The 19,000-nt window shown below is 37.1% G+C and overlaps 1 protein-coding gene across 2 annotated transcripts in view; it reads left to right on the plus strand.

The window, feature by feature from the left end:
* Window positions 1-19,000, plus strand: part of LOC132156321 (SH3 and multiple ankyrin repeat domains protein 3-like) — a 209,734-nt gene that overhangs the window by 108,042 nt on the left and 82,692 nt on the right. Inside the window, exons 11-12 of one of the 2 annotated variants that reach the window (XM_059565288.1) lie at window positions 8,709-8,893; window positions 9,805-9,828. In XM_059565288.1, coding sequence (XP_059421271.1) covers window positions 8,709-8,893; window positions 9,805-9,828 — 209 coding nt within the window. The remainder of the gene's footprint in view (window positions 1-8,708; window positions 8,894-9,804; window positions 9,829-19,000) is intronic. The other variant, XM_059565289.1, reaches the window with a different exon arrangement.

Raw genomic sequence — 19,000 nt, forward strand, 5'->3', positions numbered from 1 at the left:
GCGCTAATCAGCACAAATCTGTCATTGGAGACGCAAAGAGTTGCCTTTTATAGCAAGTGTAATTTTTATACTTGCTGAAACACTCATCTGGAATGTACTAAATCACACCATTATTTGTAGGGTTGTCAAAAATAGTGACTTCAGTACCATTCGGTACTGAAATTAAATAATTATGAGCGCTGAGGAGCGGATAGAAGGAAATACAAAATAACAGTTTGCACAGTATTAAAACCATTATGCCTATGGAGAGTCCCTGTAAACTACATGCGCGCATGTGTGTGTTGAGAGCATGTCTGTGGTGTCTTAAAATGTTTCCTAGATAGGGATCTTTCTACAGTCCTAAACAGAATATTTCATAATGGCTGAAAATTCAGCAGGATAGATCATGCTGTTTTGTAGGTTAAAAAAGTGAAGTCTACTTTCTGAAGCAGTTCTTCTGTGCTGTTAACTTCACTTCAGCAAAACGAGTGGCTTTGTGTGCTAATTTGGACCTCAGGACTCTAATTTTACCAGCAGGTGTAAGTCACTTCTGCCGCAGAACAACACTTTAGGGCTCACTCTCTTTCTTTGTGTGGCCCTGAGGGGCGTTTGCTGTGTTCTGTCCTTGTTGTCCATCTGTCAGTATTTCCTGACATGCTGGCCCACTAATAATCAGAACAACCAGTGCCTGTTTGTGTGTGTTTGTGTTTAAAACGCAGAATGTGATGATACCAACTGGAATTAAGCCAAAGCGCCTGTCCTTGGTGTCCGGTGCTCTATAAAAGTCCCCTCTCCTTTTTTCTCTGGTCATTGCCTTTTGTCTGGCTGTGTCCAGCTGTCAATCCCTGAGGTGAGCGTGGTGACCAGGAGAGTGTGTAATTAATGCCGTAGCTGTGCGGTCAGCGCCGGCCGCCCACTTCCTGTTCAGGGTGAGATCCGAGGCCATGACACATTGTACTAAATAAAGTCGAAGTGGATTTAGAGATCACAGGTCGCTGTGTGCACAAGAGGAATCAAAGGTCAGAGGTCAAATGCAAGTGTACAGTATGATATCAAGTTAAATTTGGCCCTTGCTATGATATGAATCCTTAAGTTATAAAAAGAAAATATGAGGTTTAGTTTGAGGTGATGTTGTCACTGAATATATCTCAAACTGTTTGCCTGTAGCTCAAAGTCCTTGGCAAATATTTAAACCACCACAGTTGTTCGTGTTTAATGAGCTTAAATAATATAATAATGAATTGGGAATATTTCCTGAAAAATCTAATTTCAAAATCAAAGAGACTTTATGGTTAATACCAGAAAAAAAATATCTGCCAGTGGTGTAAGAAAAATAAACAAAGATTCTTATTTGAATTGTTTTTCTTCGTATCCCATTAGCATTTTATAAACTCACTTAAAAAAACACACATTTATTTTAATATCATTTTGCTTCTCATATAAATGTATCTTGATTTAAGATTATTTTTGAGAATAGAATTTTTTAAATATAATGTACTGTATCTTTTTTACATAATGTAATGCAGCTTTGCAGCTAAATGGAAGTATTTCTGGAAGCTAAAACCAAACATGTTTTTCAGGACTGACTCCTGTGTTCTTACACACACACACACACAAACACACACACACGCACAAACACACACACACACACACAATGCTAGTTTATCGGATTTATTCCCATATTTAAATGTCATCGTCAGTCTTTAAATGTTGGCCCTTTAAGCAGCTATATAATATAATATATGAGACAGCATCTTGATGAAGTCTGTCATAGACAGAGTGTTCAGAAATAATGAACAGTCTGGGAGATTGTTCTTTTGGATGTCATTGAATAAGTAAAGGTGATATGCACATTACAAATTTTTGCTCAGCTCAGTAGTAGCCGTTTGAATTAGCTAGTGATATTGAGAGCTGACGACAGCCATATTGGTCATATTGATGGTTTAGCCATTCACCCTTGTGAGTGAAAAAAAAATTCTCATTAAAGCTCTGAATATCTGATGCAGTGTTCCTAATGAATAATGCACAGTGAAAACTGTGTAAGTTTTCTTTCCTGTGAAAATATGATTATAAATGCATTCCGGTGGGCCGGTGTGACTGAAAGGTGCTCATCACTCATCATTACCCTGACTCTTTTACCACCAGTTAAGAGGCAGAAATTTAGACCTCACCTTATTTCTGCTGTTTCATTACTTTGCCGATTTATGAGCTCTATTTAGAGAGGAAAAAGAGAGAGGGAAGGAGAATTGAGCGATTTATTGATGGCAAAAGGGAAATCATTTTGTTTGTGCAAGGCAGGTAAATGAGGTGTCACTCTGAAAGAACATGCTCTCAGTCTGGAGCTTTCCATGATGGATTCCTTCCTCAGGACATCCAGACCTGCCACTCCCTTGACACTCACCTATAGACAGGAGTGCTGGGATTAGAAGAGTGAGCCTGCTGATTTCCTATTGGACGATGGGAGATTTAAGAGGCAGGGATGAGGTCAATATCGTCTGCGTTACTATTGGCTTTTTATTTTTATTTTTTTGTACCTCTGACCAATTCCTTATCTACACTTATGGTCATTCTCAGTTTAAGCTTGACATTAAAAGCCAGTTTGGGTTTAAATCCAACTAATCAAAGAATTGGTTGAAACAAAGAAACAGTATTAGATGCATTTCTTTATGGGTGAATCTCACAAGAAAAAAAAACATACGTCACATTTCACTCCAGAATCAACAGAAAAAGAATCTTTAATAAATACAGCTTATCAAATTTAAATATAATATTTATGTATTAGATTTTTATAAGAAGTAGGATATATGAAATATAATTATGTATTATATAATATAATAAATGTTTTATTTTTATTAAATATTTAGCATATTAAGTAAAGCTTATTTTAGTTTAGTTTAGTGATTTATAAAGCACATTTAAAAACAACAGATGTTGAAACCAAAGTGCTGTACAGGAAAAGTAAATTATAATAATGACATAAAATCATACTTTATGATTTTACTTCACTGGCATCTGTGTACATCCATACAAAAAGAAAAAAGAGAGAAAAAACAAAAACCATTTTATTTGTTTACATTTTTTATTTCTATTATTTTCAGTGATAATTCTCATTAAATTACATTTTTACTATTAACAGTAAAAATTTATGTAAAGCTGTGATACTGTAAAATTTGATTGTTTTTATTTAAATTAGTGTAAATCAATAATAAATAAATAATTAGTATAAAAATCTCTTCAAATAGCTAATACTTTTGGTTTTCACAATCAGGAATAAGAGTACAGTTTAATGATCAATTTATTTATTTATTTGGATTACATTAATGAGAATTTGAGGTGGTAGTATTATATTTGGCGTGAAAAATGTCAATGCAAATCAGCTTAATGACTCATTAACTTATTAACATTAGACTTATTTATCTATTCTGTACATTGTATTTATCAGTACAATATGTTTTTGTAGGTTTGTTAGTTTTTTTGGTTTTGGTGTGAAATATGTCCTTTCTTGACAAGTTTCAAGTGATTCACCCAGGTCTTCGTCTGGTAGAATGATTGTCTTTCTCATTGCAAAATATTCTGAAGTATTAAAAGTGAAAAAATGAAGGGAAGGAATTGAGAGAGGGAGAAGAAAGAGTCATTTTTTGTAGATAGCGGTGTCTTCAAAATTGCTGGGAGAATAGGATGACCCAGTAAACACACACATTTATGCTCTGTCTGAGGAAAGGCTTCACACCGACTCCATTACACTCAATTAACCCCTAAAAGAGGCGAACTGAGAGAGATTCAGAAAGAAGAATGGAAGAGATGATGAAAGAGAACGAGACATAGCTCATTTCAATCTTTCATCCTAGTCTGTCCACAAAGACCATTTTGTGCACATATGCAAATAACTGTTTGTGAGATAATGACTGATTCTGATGCCTTATTCTGTTATTACAAAGAATTTGAGTCTCTCCATTGTGGCTGGACTGGTTGGTCTCGGCATCATTTTCTCAGAGCTCAAAGGGTCATTTCTTCCAGATTATGTTTTTTTTTTGTTTTATTCCTATTGTTATTCCTTTGTGGGGAAGTCGTGGCCTAATGGTTAGAGAGTCAGACTCGCAATCGAAGGGTTGTGAGTTTGAGTCTCGGGCCGGCAGGAATTGTAGGTGGGGGGAGTGCATATACAGTGCTCTCTCCACCCTCAATACCATGACTGAGGTGCCCTTGAGCAAGGCACCGAACCCCCAACTGCTCCCCGGGCGCCGCAGCATAAATGGCTGCCCACTGCTCCGGGTGTGTGTTCATGGTGTGTGTTCACTGCTCTGTGTGTGTGCACTTCGGATGGGTTAAATGCAGAGCATGCATTCTGAATATGGGTCACCATACTTGGCTGAATGTCACGTAACTTTCACTTTCACTTAAGTGAAGATGAAAGCTGTGTAAAAATGTTAACAAAATGTAAAGAAAAGCCTAGTTTGATAGCAGCACGATACAGCTGATGGCAGAGTTGTTATAAAAAAGCTAGTCACATTGAATATATTTTTGTGATTTAAAAGTGCCAATGACATTGATTTTTCTTAATAACCTTAGTTGTAAAATATGCGAAAAAAGCCGTCACAACAAATGCACAAATATGTGTCCCTCAAGTACTGCAAAATATTTCACATGGATTCTTTTTTAAAGTAGTCTCTGTAGCTTGAAAATAGTATTCTATAACACAAATTCATATTCTAAAATTTATAAATATATACTACTTGATTTTAAATATTCAGTTTTGTAATTGTAGTTATTTTTAGAAATTGTATGTGCTTAAAAACTATAGTTTTTTTCATGTTCAGTTAAAGATTTATCTTTCTTTTGAAATATAGTTCTATTTGGAAATTTTGTTCTGATGTAATTTTCTTAGTTTTTCTTAGTCACAGCTTTTGTACCTTTTTTCTGAGAGTGTGGAGAAAGTTGAGATGCTTCTGTCTGTGGCCCAGATACCACACGTATGACATGAGTTTGTTGAGTTGTTCACTGCATGATGACAGCATGGAGACTTGATCAAGCTGCTGTTTCCTAAAGAGAGAGAAAGAATCACGAGAGACTGCGGAAAAGAAGCCTCTGATTCATTGTTGACACGAGCACCCGGTGAATCAAGTCAGTTGCTTTCAATTTATCTCTCCGTGATGGCAGTTGCCAGGGTTACCGAAGTATAGTTGGTGTCCAAGGAGGCAGCCGAGAGGATGCTCAGGAGAGGTATAGTGCCAGTATATCACTTTGTCACACCCTTCAACAGGACACTGTATGCCTGGTGGGTTTAGTGTGGTCGATTAGGGCAAGGTTGTTGTTGATGTGTGTGAGAGTGTGTGGGGTTATGCGGGTTACATTTGTCTGTATTTGTGAGTTTATACTTAAAGGTTCATGTCAAGAAGTTTGAATGAGCTCAGACCTTCATTTATGACCATAACAGGAGTTTTTTAATGTTTTAGTCTAACATTTTAGCCATCATAGACATATTTAAATGTCTGAATCAAATGTAAGTTTGAACATTCAAATTAAATGTTTTTAAAATGTAATGCATTTTTTGTATCATATGCATTATCTAATTGCATACTTTTAAATCAAACCTGTTTGGGCATTATTACAATGCAATATTTAAAAAGTCTCATTGGTAAACTTTAATTAATGCGTTAATGTTAACTAACAGTATTTATTAATCTTTGTTAACACTAGTTACTAAAAATACAACTGTTCATTGTTAGTTCTTGTTAGCTGAGGTCTATTAAATAATTCTAACATATACAACTTAATAATTTTTTAACATTTACTAAGATTAATAAATGTGACCCTGGACCACAAAACCAGTCATAATTAGCACAAGTAAATTTGTAGCAATAGCCAAAAATGCACTTTATGGGTCATAATTATACTTTTTTTATGCCAAAAATCATTAGGATATTAAGTAAAGATCATGTTCCATGGAGATATTTTGTAAATTTCCTACTGTAAATATATAAAAAATGTATTATCATTAGTAATATGCATTGCTAAGAACTTCATTTGGACAACTTTAAGCGATTTTTAGGCGATTTTCTCAATATTTAGATTTTTTTGCACCGTCAGATTCCAAATTTCCGCCAAATATTGTTGAATCCTAACAAACCATACATCAGTGGAAACTTCATTTATTCAGATGATGTATAAGTCTCAGTTTAAAAAAAAAAATGAGTCTTATGACTGGTTTTGTGGTACAGGCTCAAAAATTCTATCTAAGAATCATGTGTTTAGTCGTTGAGATTAAATGCTTTCAGATTGAATGATTGAATCAAATATTTTGGGGTTTCATAGGTACACCTGAATGTTTGAATGAACACATTTTTGGACGTCATACACGTTCAAATCATTTATGAAATTCTAGTGAATCAAGCACAGTTAGACTGAATGTTCAAACTGTCTCGGTAGGCAGGCAGCTCACTAGATTTTAAGTTTTGAAACACAGCATATGTCTTTGTGGATTCACACAGCCTGTGAAACTTCCTCATGCATGGGAAGAGTCAGATCGGCCTGAGATCAGACAGAGAGCAGTGTGACGTTAATGTCATCTACAGGCTGCCGTTCCTCAGGCACCTCTGCACTGCTTCAAATCTATCGTCATACAAATGTCCTAAATAAAAAGAACATTTGTCAGAGGCTGTATATGTCTGTTTTTTATGATGATTGATGTGTGTGAAATATAGTATTACTGCAGAGCCCGCCGTTGATTTTCAGTGTTGTTTATTACAGGCTTGTGGCGGCTCTGACTGATCAGTACTGAGTCAGAGGAAACTGTGACGACAGGACTCCATACCTCTCTGTCTCTCATCCATTCTCTCACTTCTAACAGCCTCTGTCCATCATTTCTTTTTTGCTTTAAGGACCTTTTCTTTTCCTCTCTCGGTTTCTTATCATCTCTCTGCCCTTAAATTCCTCTCTCTTTCTTGTTACTCTGCATTTACATGCTGCAGTCACTCTAGCCCCGTACCGCTGCAGTAATTGCAAAGCCGTCACTGAGCTCGATGAGCGAGGGATAGATGGAGAGAGAGAGATAGCTGGAAAGAGTGCATGAACATGCATGTGTGTTCGGACTGACTGATTTTGACAGTAAAGGCAAAAGTTTAAGGGTAACACTTTACACTAAATTTCCAGATTTGTGATCATTATTTACATAAAATAACAATAAAAAATACTTAATAAAGCATTTATCAATCTTAGCTTGATTCCAGCATTTACTCATACATTATTAAAATCAAAAGTTGTATCTATTATTATTTAATGGACCTGAGCTAACATGGACTAACAATGAACAGTTGTATTTGTATTAACTAATGTTAACAAAGATTAAGAAATACTGTAACAGTGCACTGTGCATTGTTAGTTAATGTTAGTTAATGCTTTAAATAAACAAATAGAACATTTTGGTAAAGTATTCATGGTTTAAGAATTTCTTTGCTCATGCTGGAATATATCAACTTCCTTTTGAGAATCAAAACAGAGGTGTCAGTTCGCTAAACAGTTGCACCAGTTTTTGCATTCCAAAATTTAGCACAAAAACCTACTAAATATTTCACCTGACCACCTGCAATCCAGTTTAACTACTGTAAAAACTTATTAAAAATTATATATATATATATATATATATGTACTGTATGTGCGTGTTTGATGTTATGTAATATGTAAGAGTTATTCCCAGTAAAGTCTGCTAGATTATCAGAGTATGCTGCATTCTCCACAAATTTTAATCAATGCATGTTTGTATGATTTACCTCATTTGCATAACACCTTAAGTGAATCAGGGAATAAAACTGTACAAATAAACAATGCATAACAAGTGTGATTCATTCTCAGTGAATCCACCCCAAAATATTTGAGCAGAATTCCAATGGGGGGGAAGTTTTGCTGTGTGTGTTTTGCTGTAATTCTTGTTTCGTGTGTGCATGTGGAATGAATGGGTGAACGATTTTTGATGAATGAGAGAGACGGGGCTATAGCCATTGTACCTGCAGCTGTATTAACATTCAGAAGCTGTCTTACTGAAAGAGAGAGAGAGAGAGAGAGGGATACAGGGAGGGCAGAGAGACATAAAAGGGAGTGAGGGAGGGAGAGGAGGACTTGGAAGGCAGGGAGAGGGAGAGAGAGGGGGATAGGAGGGGCTGTTGATTACAGCACTAGGAGAATGTGTGTGTGTTTGTGGGTGCAGGGCTGTTTTAGGGGGGTGAGGTGAGTCGTGCTCAACCCCCCCGCACACTAATCAATCCGGACCCCTGGTGTTGTCGTCGGCAACCATCTGCGTACAGATAGAATGTTCAGGGTGGGAGCGCGCCAGCCCAACCACGGGAAAACGGCACAGCCGCGTGACAGCGTGTGTGCGAGTGTGTGTGTGAGAGCCACGCGGAGTGAACATGCCCCACTCGCGGCGAGTGCAGCCCGAGTGCTCGCCGCCGTTCGCGACAGGGAGCCGTTAGCAGGAGCGAGGGGGAGGGCGGGAAGTGCTCAGAGGGAGGAGAGGTGGAAGAAAGGAGGAGAGAGGAGCAGAGGAGGAGAAGAGGGATAGGAAGAGAGGGAGTGAGCTGCTTTCACCTGACGGCCCTGGCCGGTTCGGGAATATCGAGAAGGAGACCCGCGCATGCACGCACGCTGCCGCCTTCTCGCGGGACCATGTCGTTGACCACCGGATTTGGCTACCAGTTGCCGGGCATTACCACAGTAACCTATGTTTTTGTTTACAGCCCGGGGACAGTCCAACGGGACCCCAGCCCTCCTACCGCGGGGCCCTCGCACACACTGTCAGGAGCCCGGGGCCCTAAACGGAAACTCTACAGCGCCGTGCCGGGACGCACCTTCATCGTGGTCAAACCGTACACACCGCAGGGAGAGGGAGAGATCCAGCTGAACCGCGGAGAGAGGGTCAAAGGTGAGTGTCCTTTCCCTGCTTATCACTTTGCACCTGACAGCTGTCAGTCATCTGGAGAAGGGGCGGGGTTAGGCCAAGTTTGCTCTGTGATGCAGCAGTCATGGTTTGTGCATTGCAATGTGTCTCTCTTGCTATTATGGTTGATTTGTTGGTTCTTTATCATTTTTATCAGGCTGTTCGGGAAGACTTGTGACTTTATTTGCAAAAAAAAATTGGCTTTTTAAATAATTGTGCATTGGCCCAAAAAATAAAATAAAAAAACTGCTGTTTGATTTATTTGAGTTCAACTCATTTTATTTTAGCAGGGAACTATTGGTTATATGTCGACATCAACATACATAATACACAATATTCTGACTGAGGACCCCATATGCTTATATATAATCTGTTACATACAGTTAAATTAAATATAAACAGAATATGATTTGAGACAGCCTGTAGAACTAGATCTGCTGGCTAAATTATGAACAGGACTGTTACTTGGATCCACAGTGACCTAAAGATTGTCTGTTTTGCAAGATGCACACGATTTTCCATCTTTTTACATGTGATCTGCACTGGTATGTCTCAGAACAGGGAGACGAAGGTTGTCGTCTGTCAAACACTGCTCTCTGGAGACCGTCTCTCAAATCACACACACACAGGCACACCGGCTTGCTCACTAGCTTATGTGCTCTAGCTAGGGAATCTTGATCCAGAGGAGCTTCAACTCATGTATTCATGTCTTTATGCTGTGTATATGCATTGTTACTCAAATATGTGGTTGTAACTCAAACTCATGTTTGAAACTCTGTGTGAATGAATGCTGTAGAAGTGTGTGTGTGTGTGTGTGTGTATGTGTATGTGCTCATGGCTTAGGTTCATGGCTTATGTCTTGTTCTGTTCTTGTCTCCATTCATGCTTCAAACCAGACTACCACTCAAACGCAGTGGAAGGTAAAGAACTCTGCATCCATCCCACAGCCCTCCAAGTGTGTATGAGTGTGTGTGTCCCGTTCACAGTACCCTACAGTGGTGTTTTTATCCTTCAGTAAAAACACCACTGTAGGGGTCCTTTCTTATCCTTTCTTTCCACTGTGCCCTACCTGCATGCTCACACATCTGTATCCAACACCCCGAACACATACATGGCAATGTGACTGTGTTTCCTTCCTCCCGTGGTACGGATACATATTGCACATATTTTGATCACATTTAATGCTTAAAGCATTTTAATATAGTAAAATTTCCTCCGCTTGTACCCAGAGAAGTCTGTTATTGCTCCGAGGTTGCTCAAGAGTAGCTCAGAGAACTCAGTGGAGCTTCATTTAAGTGTTAACTTTGTCTCAGATGTTTCTACTAAAAGTTCTTCTGAGAAATCCAAATAGACATGTATTACAAAATTATTTGTATGTAGTATAAGTAAAGAGTTATATAATTATGCCACTGGAAAAGCTCAGATCATTTGGTTTTGAAAGAATTTGAATGTGATTATTAATGCTCAGATGTTGCCTTTTATTGCTTAATAAATGTCCTAGTTATGCTGCATTTAGATATTAGCTTTTCTTAGATTTTTCCCTATAAAATTCCTGGTGAGAAATACAGAGATGAGATGTTATATATTTATTCCGCTGGCAGAACTCTGATCATTTGGTCTTGAAGAATTTTAATGGATATAATAATAATTATTATTTTTATTATTATTAGTATTACTCTTTTGCATTAATTAAACTGTCTGAAGGTCCTAGTTATGCCACATTTAATTATTAATTTGGTCTAAAAATGGAAACAATTAAGTCAAAAGTTGACATACAGTAACAGTACAAAACTATAAAATTCATGTGGAATGAATAATTCATTTGATTTGATTTTGGGTGGATTTGATTAGAAATGTTTGAGATCATATTGAGATCTTTGGGATCTTGACAAATATTAGCTTTATCAAACAAATATCTCTTTCTTCTACTACTAAATAAATAAGCAGACGTCTCAATTTACTTTCTATTTAATCTCATTGCTGTCTGGGAGAAAAATCTGAGATATCATAGAGATCTTATTTGTAATTTTACTGTCCTATGGGGCATGTCATCTTTTAGTCAAGAACAACTGCACGTATGCTTCACCTTCCGAAAACAACATCCTGGCTCACATTCCTGTGCTGGGCAGCAGGTGCATTAGTGGTTGTGAAGTGCCAGGATGCCCATGCTGGTGGAGATGGAGTTGCCACTATAATCTGGTGGCACCATGAGCATGCTGCTTGTGCCAGCTCAGAAACTGCCAGGACAAACCATATGCAGGACGCACAACACATCGCTGACGTAACAGCACCATATGTCAAAAAACATTCATATTTCCTGTGCACTTTCTGTTCTTGTGGCACCTCTGCAACCTTACAAAGAGACTAGCGAGCAACTAGCAGTCTCTCTTTGACTCCCAGCTCCTGATATATTCATAATGTCTCACTGATGTTCATTAATGTAGGAGTCACTGCTGGCAAAACAACATCTCATTTTCAGATTCAGCAAAGCTGTCTATGCAGGGAATCTCATTCGTTAACCTTTCAGTTTTGTACTTTATTTAGGTTTATATAAAATTTATTTTTAATAATTTTAATATGTATTTATATATAATATAGTATTCAATTATTTATGGTAAGTTATCACATTATTCAGTTGAAATGTATTTATTTTTGTACATTATTATTTTAAATACACTACCAGTTTTTTTTAGTAAGTTTCATATGGTCATCATGGCTGCTTTTATTTAATCAAAAATACTGTAAACATAGTAATATTGTGAAATAATATTACAATTTATAATAATTGTTTGCCATTTAAATATATTTTAAAATGTAATCTATTCATGTTATTGCAAAGTTTAATTTCCTGCAGCCATTTTTTCAGTCTTCAGTTTCACATTTTCATCAGTTTAATGTATCCTTGCTAAATAAAATGATCAATTTCTTTAAAAAAGAAAATGTTACTGACCCCTAACTTTTGAATAGTAATTTATAATGCAGGGTGCATCTCAAACAACTGAACTATACTGAGAGATGCCTGCTATTTTTACTCAATGCATGGAAATTGTATTTAACTCAAAATGAAATTTTTAATATTTTTTTGTCTGTAATTATCTGTCTAGAAGTCTGAAATAATTTATTAAAAATATTGAACCTGTACATAATATTTTGTGATATTTCAATATTTGAAATAATATTTATTGTGCAAAAAAAAAAAAAAAAACTTACATGGACATGGTGGCTGTGTATTATGGTAATTAATAACTGCAGGCACATTTTTCCTTATCTAGAATAATCCAGAGATTTTGTGTAATCACCCCAATCGCATTAGTTCACATTTGGAGACTCTCACTCATCACATTTGGGTGCACAAATGCCTACTAGACCTTGAGGACTGAATAAACCCACTCGTGACCTCAGGTTGATAACCTTTATCATGTGGGAATGTTTTCATGGTCCTTTGCCTCATACAGATGTGAAATACATTTAAACTGCGTGGTTTCAGTTCATTGGAGCTTACTAACTTCAGCCTTGCTTTGAGGTCACATGTGATAAACAGATGAGGGCTGGAAATGAATCCCCCTCACGGTGCTCTGGCCTGCTACTGAGGGATGATATTTTTAGTGTAGCATTTTTAGGGCAGTTTGAGGGTAAAGTCACATCTCAAGTGACTGATACATTTGTATAAAACAAAAGGTTAGAGCATATGTTTTTACCCAACAGCTTCTGGTGCTGAGCTAAGTTACATTATAAACGATCTAAAAACAGGTTACATGATATTTACTGATATATTCTTTGAAATTATTACATAATTTTAGTATGACCACTGAACCAGAACATTTGATATCCTTACTTCTGATTACTCCATACTCAAGTTGAATACAAGAGTTAAGAACCAATCTATAATTACTTAGTCATCATAAACATTAGACATCAAATTTGGAAGCACCAGCCAAGGACTTCCATAATAAATTCTGAGGAGTATAACTGACATTCACAATAAGCTCTTGTCTTTCTGCTTGTTTAAAGAGACAGTTCGTCTAACACTTTATCTCTTTCTGCCTCTCTTATAATGCTGTTTATCTGTTTCTCCTTCAGTCTTCATTTTCTGTCCTTACTTTGACTTTTCTTTTCTTATCTCTCATTCCTTTTTCTGACAGAAGAGAATGTTTATGAGGAGATCCTCTTCACAACTATGAGTAGCTATATGAGTAAACTCAGTAGATATTGATAGTACAGTCATAGTTATCTTTAGAGCAAAATATACTAGTAAAATCAGCACTGTAGACCCACAAATGCACACTTTATCTTTTTGTAGAGCTCTGATGTATGCGTGTCATCTCTCTCTCTGGCAGAGTCTATCAAAGAAAGTGAAGAGGAAGGTAAATTCATTAGTGTAGAGCTCTGTGCACTGTGCGGCTCCTGCTGGACTCTCTGTAGACTGCTTAAGGTCAGACGGAACCAGTTTGAGACTGCAGACCACCATAGGATTAAGATCCCTGTAGATCCAGTGCAGTAGGTTCCTAGGCTTTAGTGAAAAAGGATGGAATGATGGATGAGGTTTGTTACAGTATGGGCCTCTGTGTGCGTGTACTGGTTTGGGTGGTTTTTGAGGACACAAATTTGTATAGTGACATTGGTATGACACAGGTATAACAATATGAAGTTTGTTTATGAAGACAAATCCCTGTAATCTAAAAGGCTTAAAAAAAACATTAGGTGTAGGGTTGGTGTAGGGCAAAAGAAAATACAGTTTGTAAAGTATAAAAGGGTACAGTACATTTTAGGAAGCTTACCATTATGTGAAGGAAAACGACTTCATAAAGGCATTGACTTTTGTAATATTTCATATGTAAAAATTATACAATCAGGAGCCTGGTTTGGGCAAGGTTAGTCTGTAGTAATTATATTTGGCTAAATTATTATATGGCAGATTGTTTGTCCCTAAACAGTCTCAGGTTTAGAACCAGCAGCATGCATATTGTTACAAGCCTGGCTCAAAGCAAGCAACAGAGTAGGGAAAGACCACACGCGGAATAGCAATAAATTCTAGATTTATTACGTAAATAGAATTTAACAAAAATTTGATACAGTCAGTAATGAAGATGGCTTTAAAAAATAAAAGTGTAAGCAATCAGTATAGTGAGGTGCACTGAATAAGCAAAACAAAATCCTAGTCGGTGCGGGAGAGATGGAACAGCGGCAGTCCCCCTCCTTCCCGGTCTTCTACACCGTCTTTAAAGGCCCAGACCAGGAACTAATTAGCACAACTCCAATCACCTGCGCCCAGCTCACCTGTAGGAGACAGACACAGCACAAAGGAAGGAGGAGGAGCCAGGCAAAGCCATGACAATATATATATATATATATATATATATATATATATATATATATATCGATTTTTCTGGATTCATGGGTAGTGTAGTTCTTCACCTGGAAATTAAAAGTTCTCTGTTGAATGCTTTTTTTCATCTTCTTCTTTCAAATTAAGTTGAAATAACAGTTTCGTTTATAATTATTAACCTCAGATTTTATATTATCTTTTTCTTGAAAGCTTTATATTGAATCATTCAAAATCAATTGCTGTGTCAGTGAAAAAAGAGAGAGAGAGAGAGAGAGAGAGAGAGAGAGAGAGAGAGAGAGATTTTACTTCCAGAACCCAACTGTTGCATATTAAGCCTGTGTGCTTTAACAGCAAAAAAACTTTCAGTGGAAGGCCATGTTATATTACATTTTCTTTGAAGATTTAAATAAGAAAGTAATTTTTTTTATTTCATTTTGACCATGATATTTTGTTGGGCTTTGTAATGGTGTTTAAATATGGTTATATTTTTAAATGTTCTGTTTTATATCCCAATGCTGTTTAAATTCATTTCATTCATTCATTTCATTTTTGCCTTTTTCCTTTATTGTCATCAGCAGAATCTCCCTATGTAGACCATTATGTAGAGCATGAAATTAAGGAGGAGGATGACCATGGTTCTATGGATGATCAAGGTAATTTTACCCATGTTGCTCAGCTGCATTTTCTTAGAAACAGTAGGTAGAGAAGTACGCTGTAGGTGTACTGTAGATTACAATAGATTTGCTTCTGTTTTTATATCTGTGATGTTTAATATTTCTACATCTCTTAATGCTGTCCTGCATGATCTTGAATGCATTCCCTGCTCACTTCATTCCATCGACATCCAGGTAATATTAAAAGATGTATCCTGTTAAACTCAATCAGAATGTCAACATTAATTGGAATCAATTTGTTGGCACTCAAGAGAGCGAGCAGATAAACATTGTCGCTGGTCTTACAGGTTTTGTTGTTTAACATTAGTCGGGTTTGATGCATGCGATAGTCTTACAGCGTAACGGAAACGTGTCTGTCGCACACATTATGTCGTTAATATTCTATGAGCATTGGGAGTGTCCCACAGCCATTAATCATGTTTGTGAATGTCTAATCTGGCTGTTATTTGCAGCAATTCCATTTTCATGCCTGTCTTAAAGATTAATAAGTAGAGGTGTACGAGACTACAGCCTGCTGGGAAAACATGAGCTCACATTGATAATCTACTTTGTGACAAAGTCATGGCTGGTTCAATCAGGACCACGTGACAGTATCATTTTAGAGTTTAAAGTCTCAAGGGCAGTTTTGAGTTACACATCTTCACCTGAATGGGAGCAAAGCTGTCAAGTTTCTTGGTTCAAAAATTGGCCTTTATCGAAGGAATGGATAAAGAAAGTCTTCCAAGGGACCATAGAACCCTTCAGATTCTGTAGAACATAATTAATGAAATATTTAATGGCTACAGCACTTGTTTACATATCAAATTGTACACTGACAAAAGTTTGACACTTTGAAACCATTTTAACTCAGAAACATAGGATGTCTTTGTAATAATTACAAAGAAACAGTAAGTAACACATTTACTTGAACATACATTTTTGAAGTAGAAAGACTGAAATAGTTTTTAATTAAAAACATACTAAAATAATTTTATTTACAAATTTGAAAAAAAAAAAATATTATTTTAAAGTGTATATCTTCGGAGCTGGCAACAGCAAAGTCATGGGTTTGTATTTCAAGGAATGTATGAACTCATAAAATGTATTTTTAATTCTGTATCTGTAGATTTATTAGATTATTGATTAATAATTTTTGAAGAAAAAAAATTCCCAAGACAAACATTTGATCTTTAGAATTTTCTGATGATTCATTCACCATAGGACCAATAATGTAAATATTGATTTCATGACTTTAATGATTGTCTTTACCCACATTGAGCATGGAAAAACCTCTTTAAACAAAACAATTCAAATAAAAATTGCATTCATAGATGGGCCACCAGTGTTTGATTAGCTCCTCTAACATTTCCTGGTATGCTTGTCACCTCATTAAAGATTTCCCATCAGCCAACAGTAAAACTGTAATTCTTTTAGTCAATTAACTTTAATTGTGCTTCTCTGCTAGTTTTGAGGCGGTGTTGCCATGTGACCGGTTTCCCCGAAAGAGTTCTATTACTTTTTAAAGCAGCTTAATAGAATTGGTATTTGAAGAGGCCACTAGTTCCTAGTATTTGTCAAGAAGTTTGTTTTGCTGTGCTTAAAGTGAACATTTGTAAACAGCCATTTGTCCTGGCAGCCCGCGGGCAAGATCTAGCACTCTCCGTGCCAGGAGCACGATCTCTTGCTTTTCACAGTTGGTACGTAACTGTGTCGAAGGCAGCTGCAGTTATTCAGGAAACAAGAGCACATCTGGCTGTCTCTTAGCAACAGGTGTCTGTGCTTCAGTATGATATGTGTGCTTGCCAAATGATGTGGCGTTTCACTGTCAGAGTTTAACTCTCAGTGATATGAAAATATTTGTGTTCGCTCGAACTCTGCCAAGTCGTGTGGTGTAGACACAATGACCTAAATAAGTACCCACAATGCACTGATGCTCTGGGCGTTGCATGTTCGACACAGTGTAATCGCTCTCAAATGTGCCAGATGTATAAAATATTATTTCCCATGCATGCAATGTATGCATAAAATATGACCCAGTTCTGCATCCAAAAGCAGTCAGGAAAAGATTCCGCCATCTGAAATGTGATTTAAAGTTTACATAAATACAGATGTTTTGCAAGTTGGAGTAGTCTTTTGCAAGGTCATGTCGCAGGTCAAGCGGCAGTTTTGGATTTATGTTTGTCCGTGTGTGTTTTTTGTAGTTGTTTTATGGTGTTTGACATTGTAATGAATGATGGTTTTGATGTAGGTTCCTTTTGTCCCGTTGCAGCTGTAGGGAGCCCATCTCATCCTGCTTATGGCAGTAAGAGGCTTTCTGCTGACTCATGCCTGTGTATCAAAGGCTCTATGCATTTGTGCTGACTCACTCACAACTTTTATTAAGGTGACAGAGTAGAACATATGTTGCTTTATGGTGTAGATACACTGAGTCTGAACATCTGCACTTACACACTCACTCAAAGCTTTAGGCTATGTACCAGTCTACTAATAGTGCAGCTTCACAAGGTATTTGGCCTTTGTAACTAAGATTACAAAATATACATATGTACTGTATATCCAAAGCGACTTACAATTGCTATATATGTCAGAGGTCGCGCATTGGATAAAAGCGTCAGATAAATGTAAAATGTATATGATGACATAAAATTGAGTAAATGCATGTGTATATAGATTGATCTAGATCTAGAAATAAAAATATTTTTCAGCTTTAGTATATGCCCCTGATATACAGTCGTGGCCAAAAGTTTTGAGAATTACATAAATATTGGAAATTGGAAAAGTTGCTGCATAAGTTTTTATAATAGCAATTTGCATATACTCCAGAATGTTATGAAGAGTGATCAGATGAATTGCATAGTCCTTCTTTGCCATGAAAATTAACTTAATCCCAAAAAAACCTTTCCACTGCATTTCATTGCTGTCATTAAAGGACCTGCTGAGATCATTTCAGTAATCGTCTTGTTAACTCAGGTGAGAATGTTGACGAGCACAAGGCTGGAGATCATTATGTCAGGCTGATTGGGTTAGAATGGCAGACTTGCATCCTGACACCATTCATGTGTGGGGTTGCTTCTCATCCAAGGGAGTGGGCTCACTCACAATTCTGCCCAAAAACACAGCCATGAATAAAGAATGGTACCAAAATACCCTCCAACAGCAACTTCTTCCAACAATCCAACAACAGTTTGGTGAAGAACAATGCATTTTCCAGCACGATGGAGCACCGTGCCATAAGGCAAAAGTGATAACTAAGTGGCTCGGGGACCAGGATGTTGAAATTTTGGGTCCATGGCCTGGAAACTCCCCAGATCTTAATCCCATTGAGAACTTGTGGTCAATCCTCAAGAGGCGGGTGGACAAACAAAAACCCTCTAATTCTGACAAACTCCAAGAAGTGATTATGAAAGAATGGGTTGCTTTCAGTCAGGATTTGGCCCAGAAGTTGATTAAGAGCATGCCCAGTCGAATTGCAGAGGTCCTGAAAAAGAAGGGCCAACACAGCAAATACTGACTCTTTGCATAAATGTCATGTAATTGTCGATAAAAGCCTTTGAAACGTATGCAGTGCTTGTAATTATATTTCAGTACATCACAGAAACAACTGATACAAAGATCTAAAAGCAGTTTAGCAGCAAACTTTTTGAAAACGAATATTTATGTAATTCTCAAAACCTTTGGCCACGACTGTAGTGTTTTCTTTCAGACTAAGAGATGATGCAATAAAGCCTGATGAAGCATGCAGACACTAAGACTGCTGCTTTCTGTGTGTGTGTGTGTGTGTGTGTGTGTGTGTGTGTGTGTGTGTGTGTGTGTGTGTGTGTGTGTGTGTGTGTGTGTGTGTGTGTGTGTGTGTGTGTGCTTGTCCTTCTGGCAATTTGAAAGACATCTTTAACCTTCTGAGTCAATTAAATTGAAGCTGCATAACAAACACACACACACACACACATTTGTCTGTTCCTCCCACAATACCAATAAAATGTGGGAATATCTGTTGTTAGTTGATTTGTTTATTCATTGACTTCTCAGTATTACTATTGCAACTTTGTCAAAACAGCAAGCTCTATTTGGGGTGCCATGTGCATTTGACTTGTTTATAGAGGACTCCTACTGCTC

This window comes from Carassius carassius, chromosome 13 (genome assembly GCF_963082965.1).
Source record: "Carassius carassius chromosome 13, fCarCar2.1, whole genome shotgun sequence".
Taxonomy (NCBI): Eukaryota; Metazoa; Chordata; class Actinopteri; order Cypriniformes; family Cyprinidae; genus Carassius; species Carassius carassius.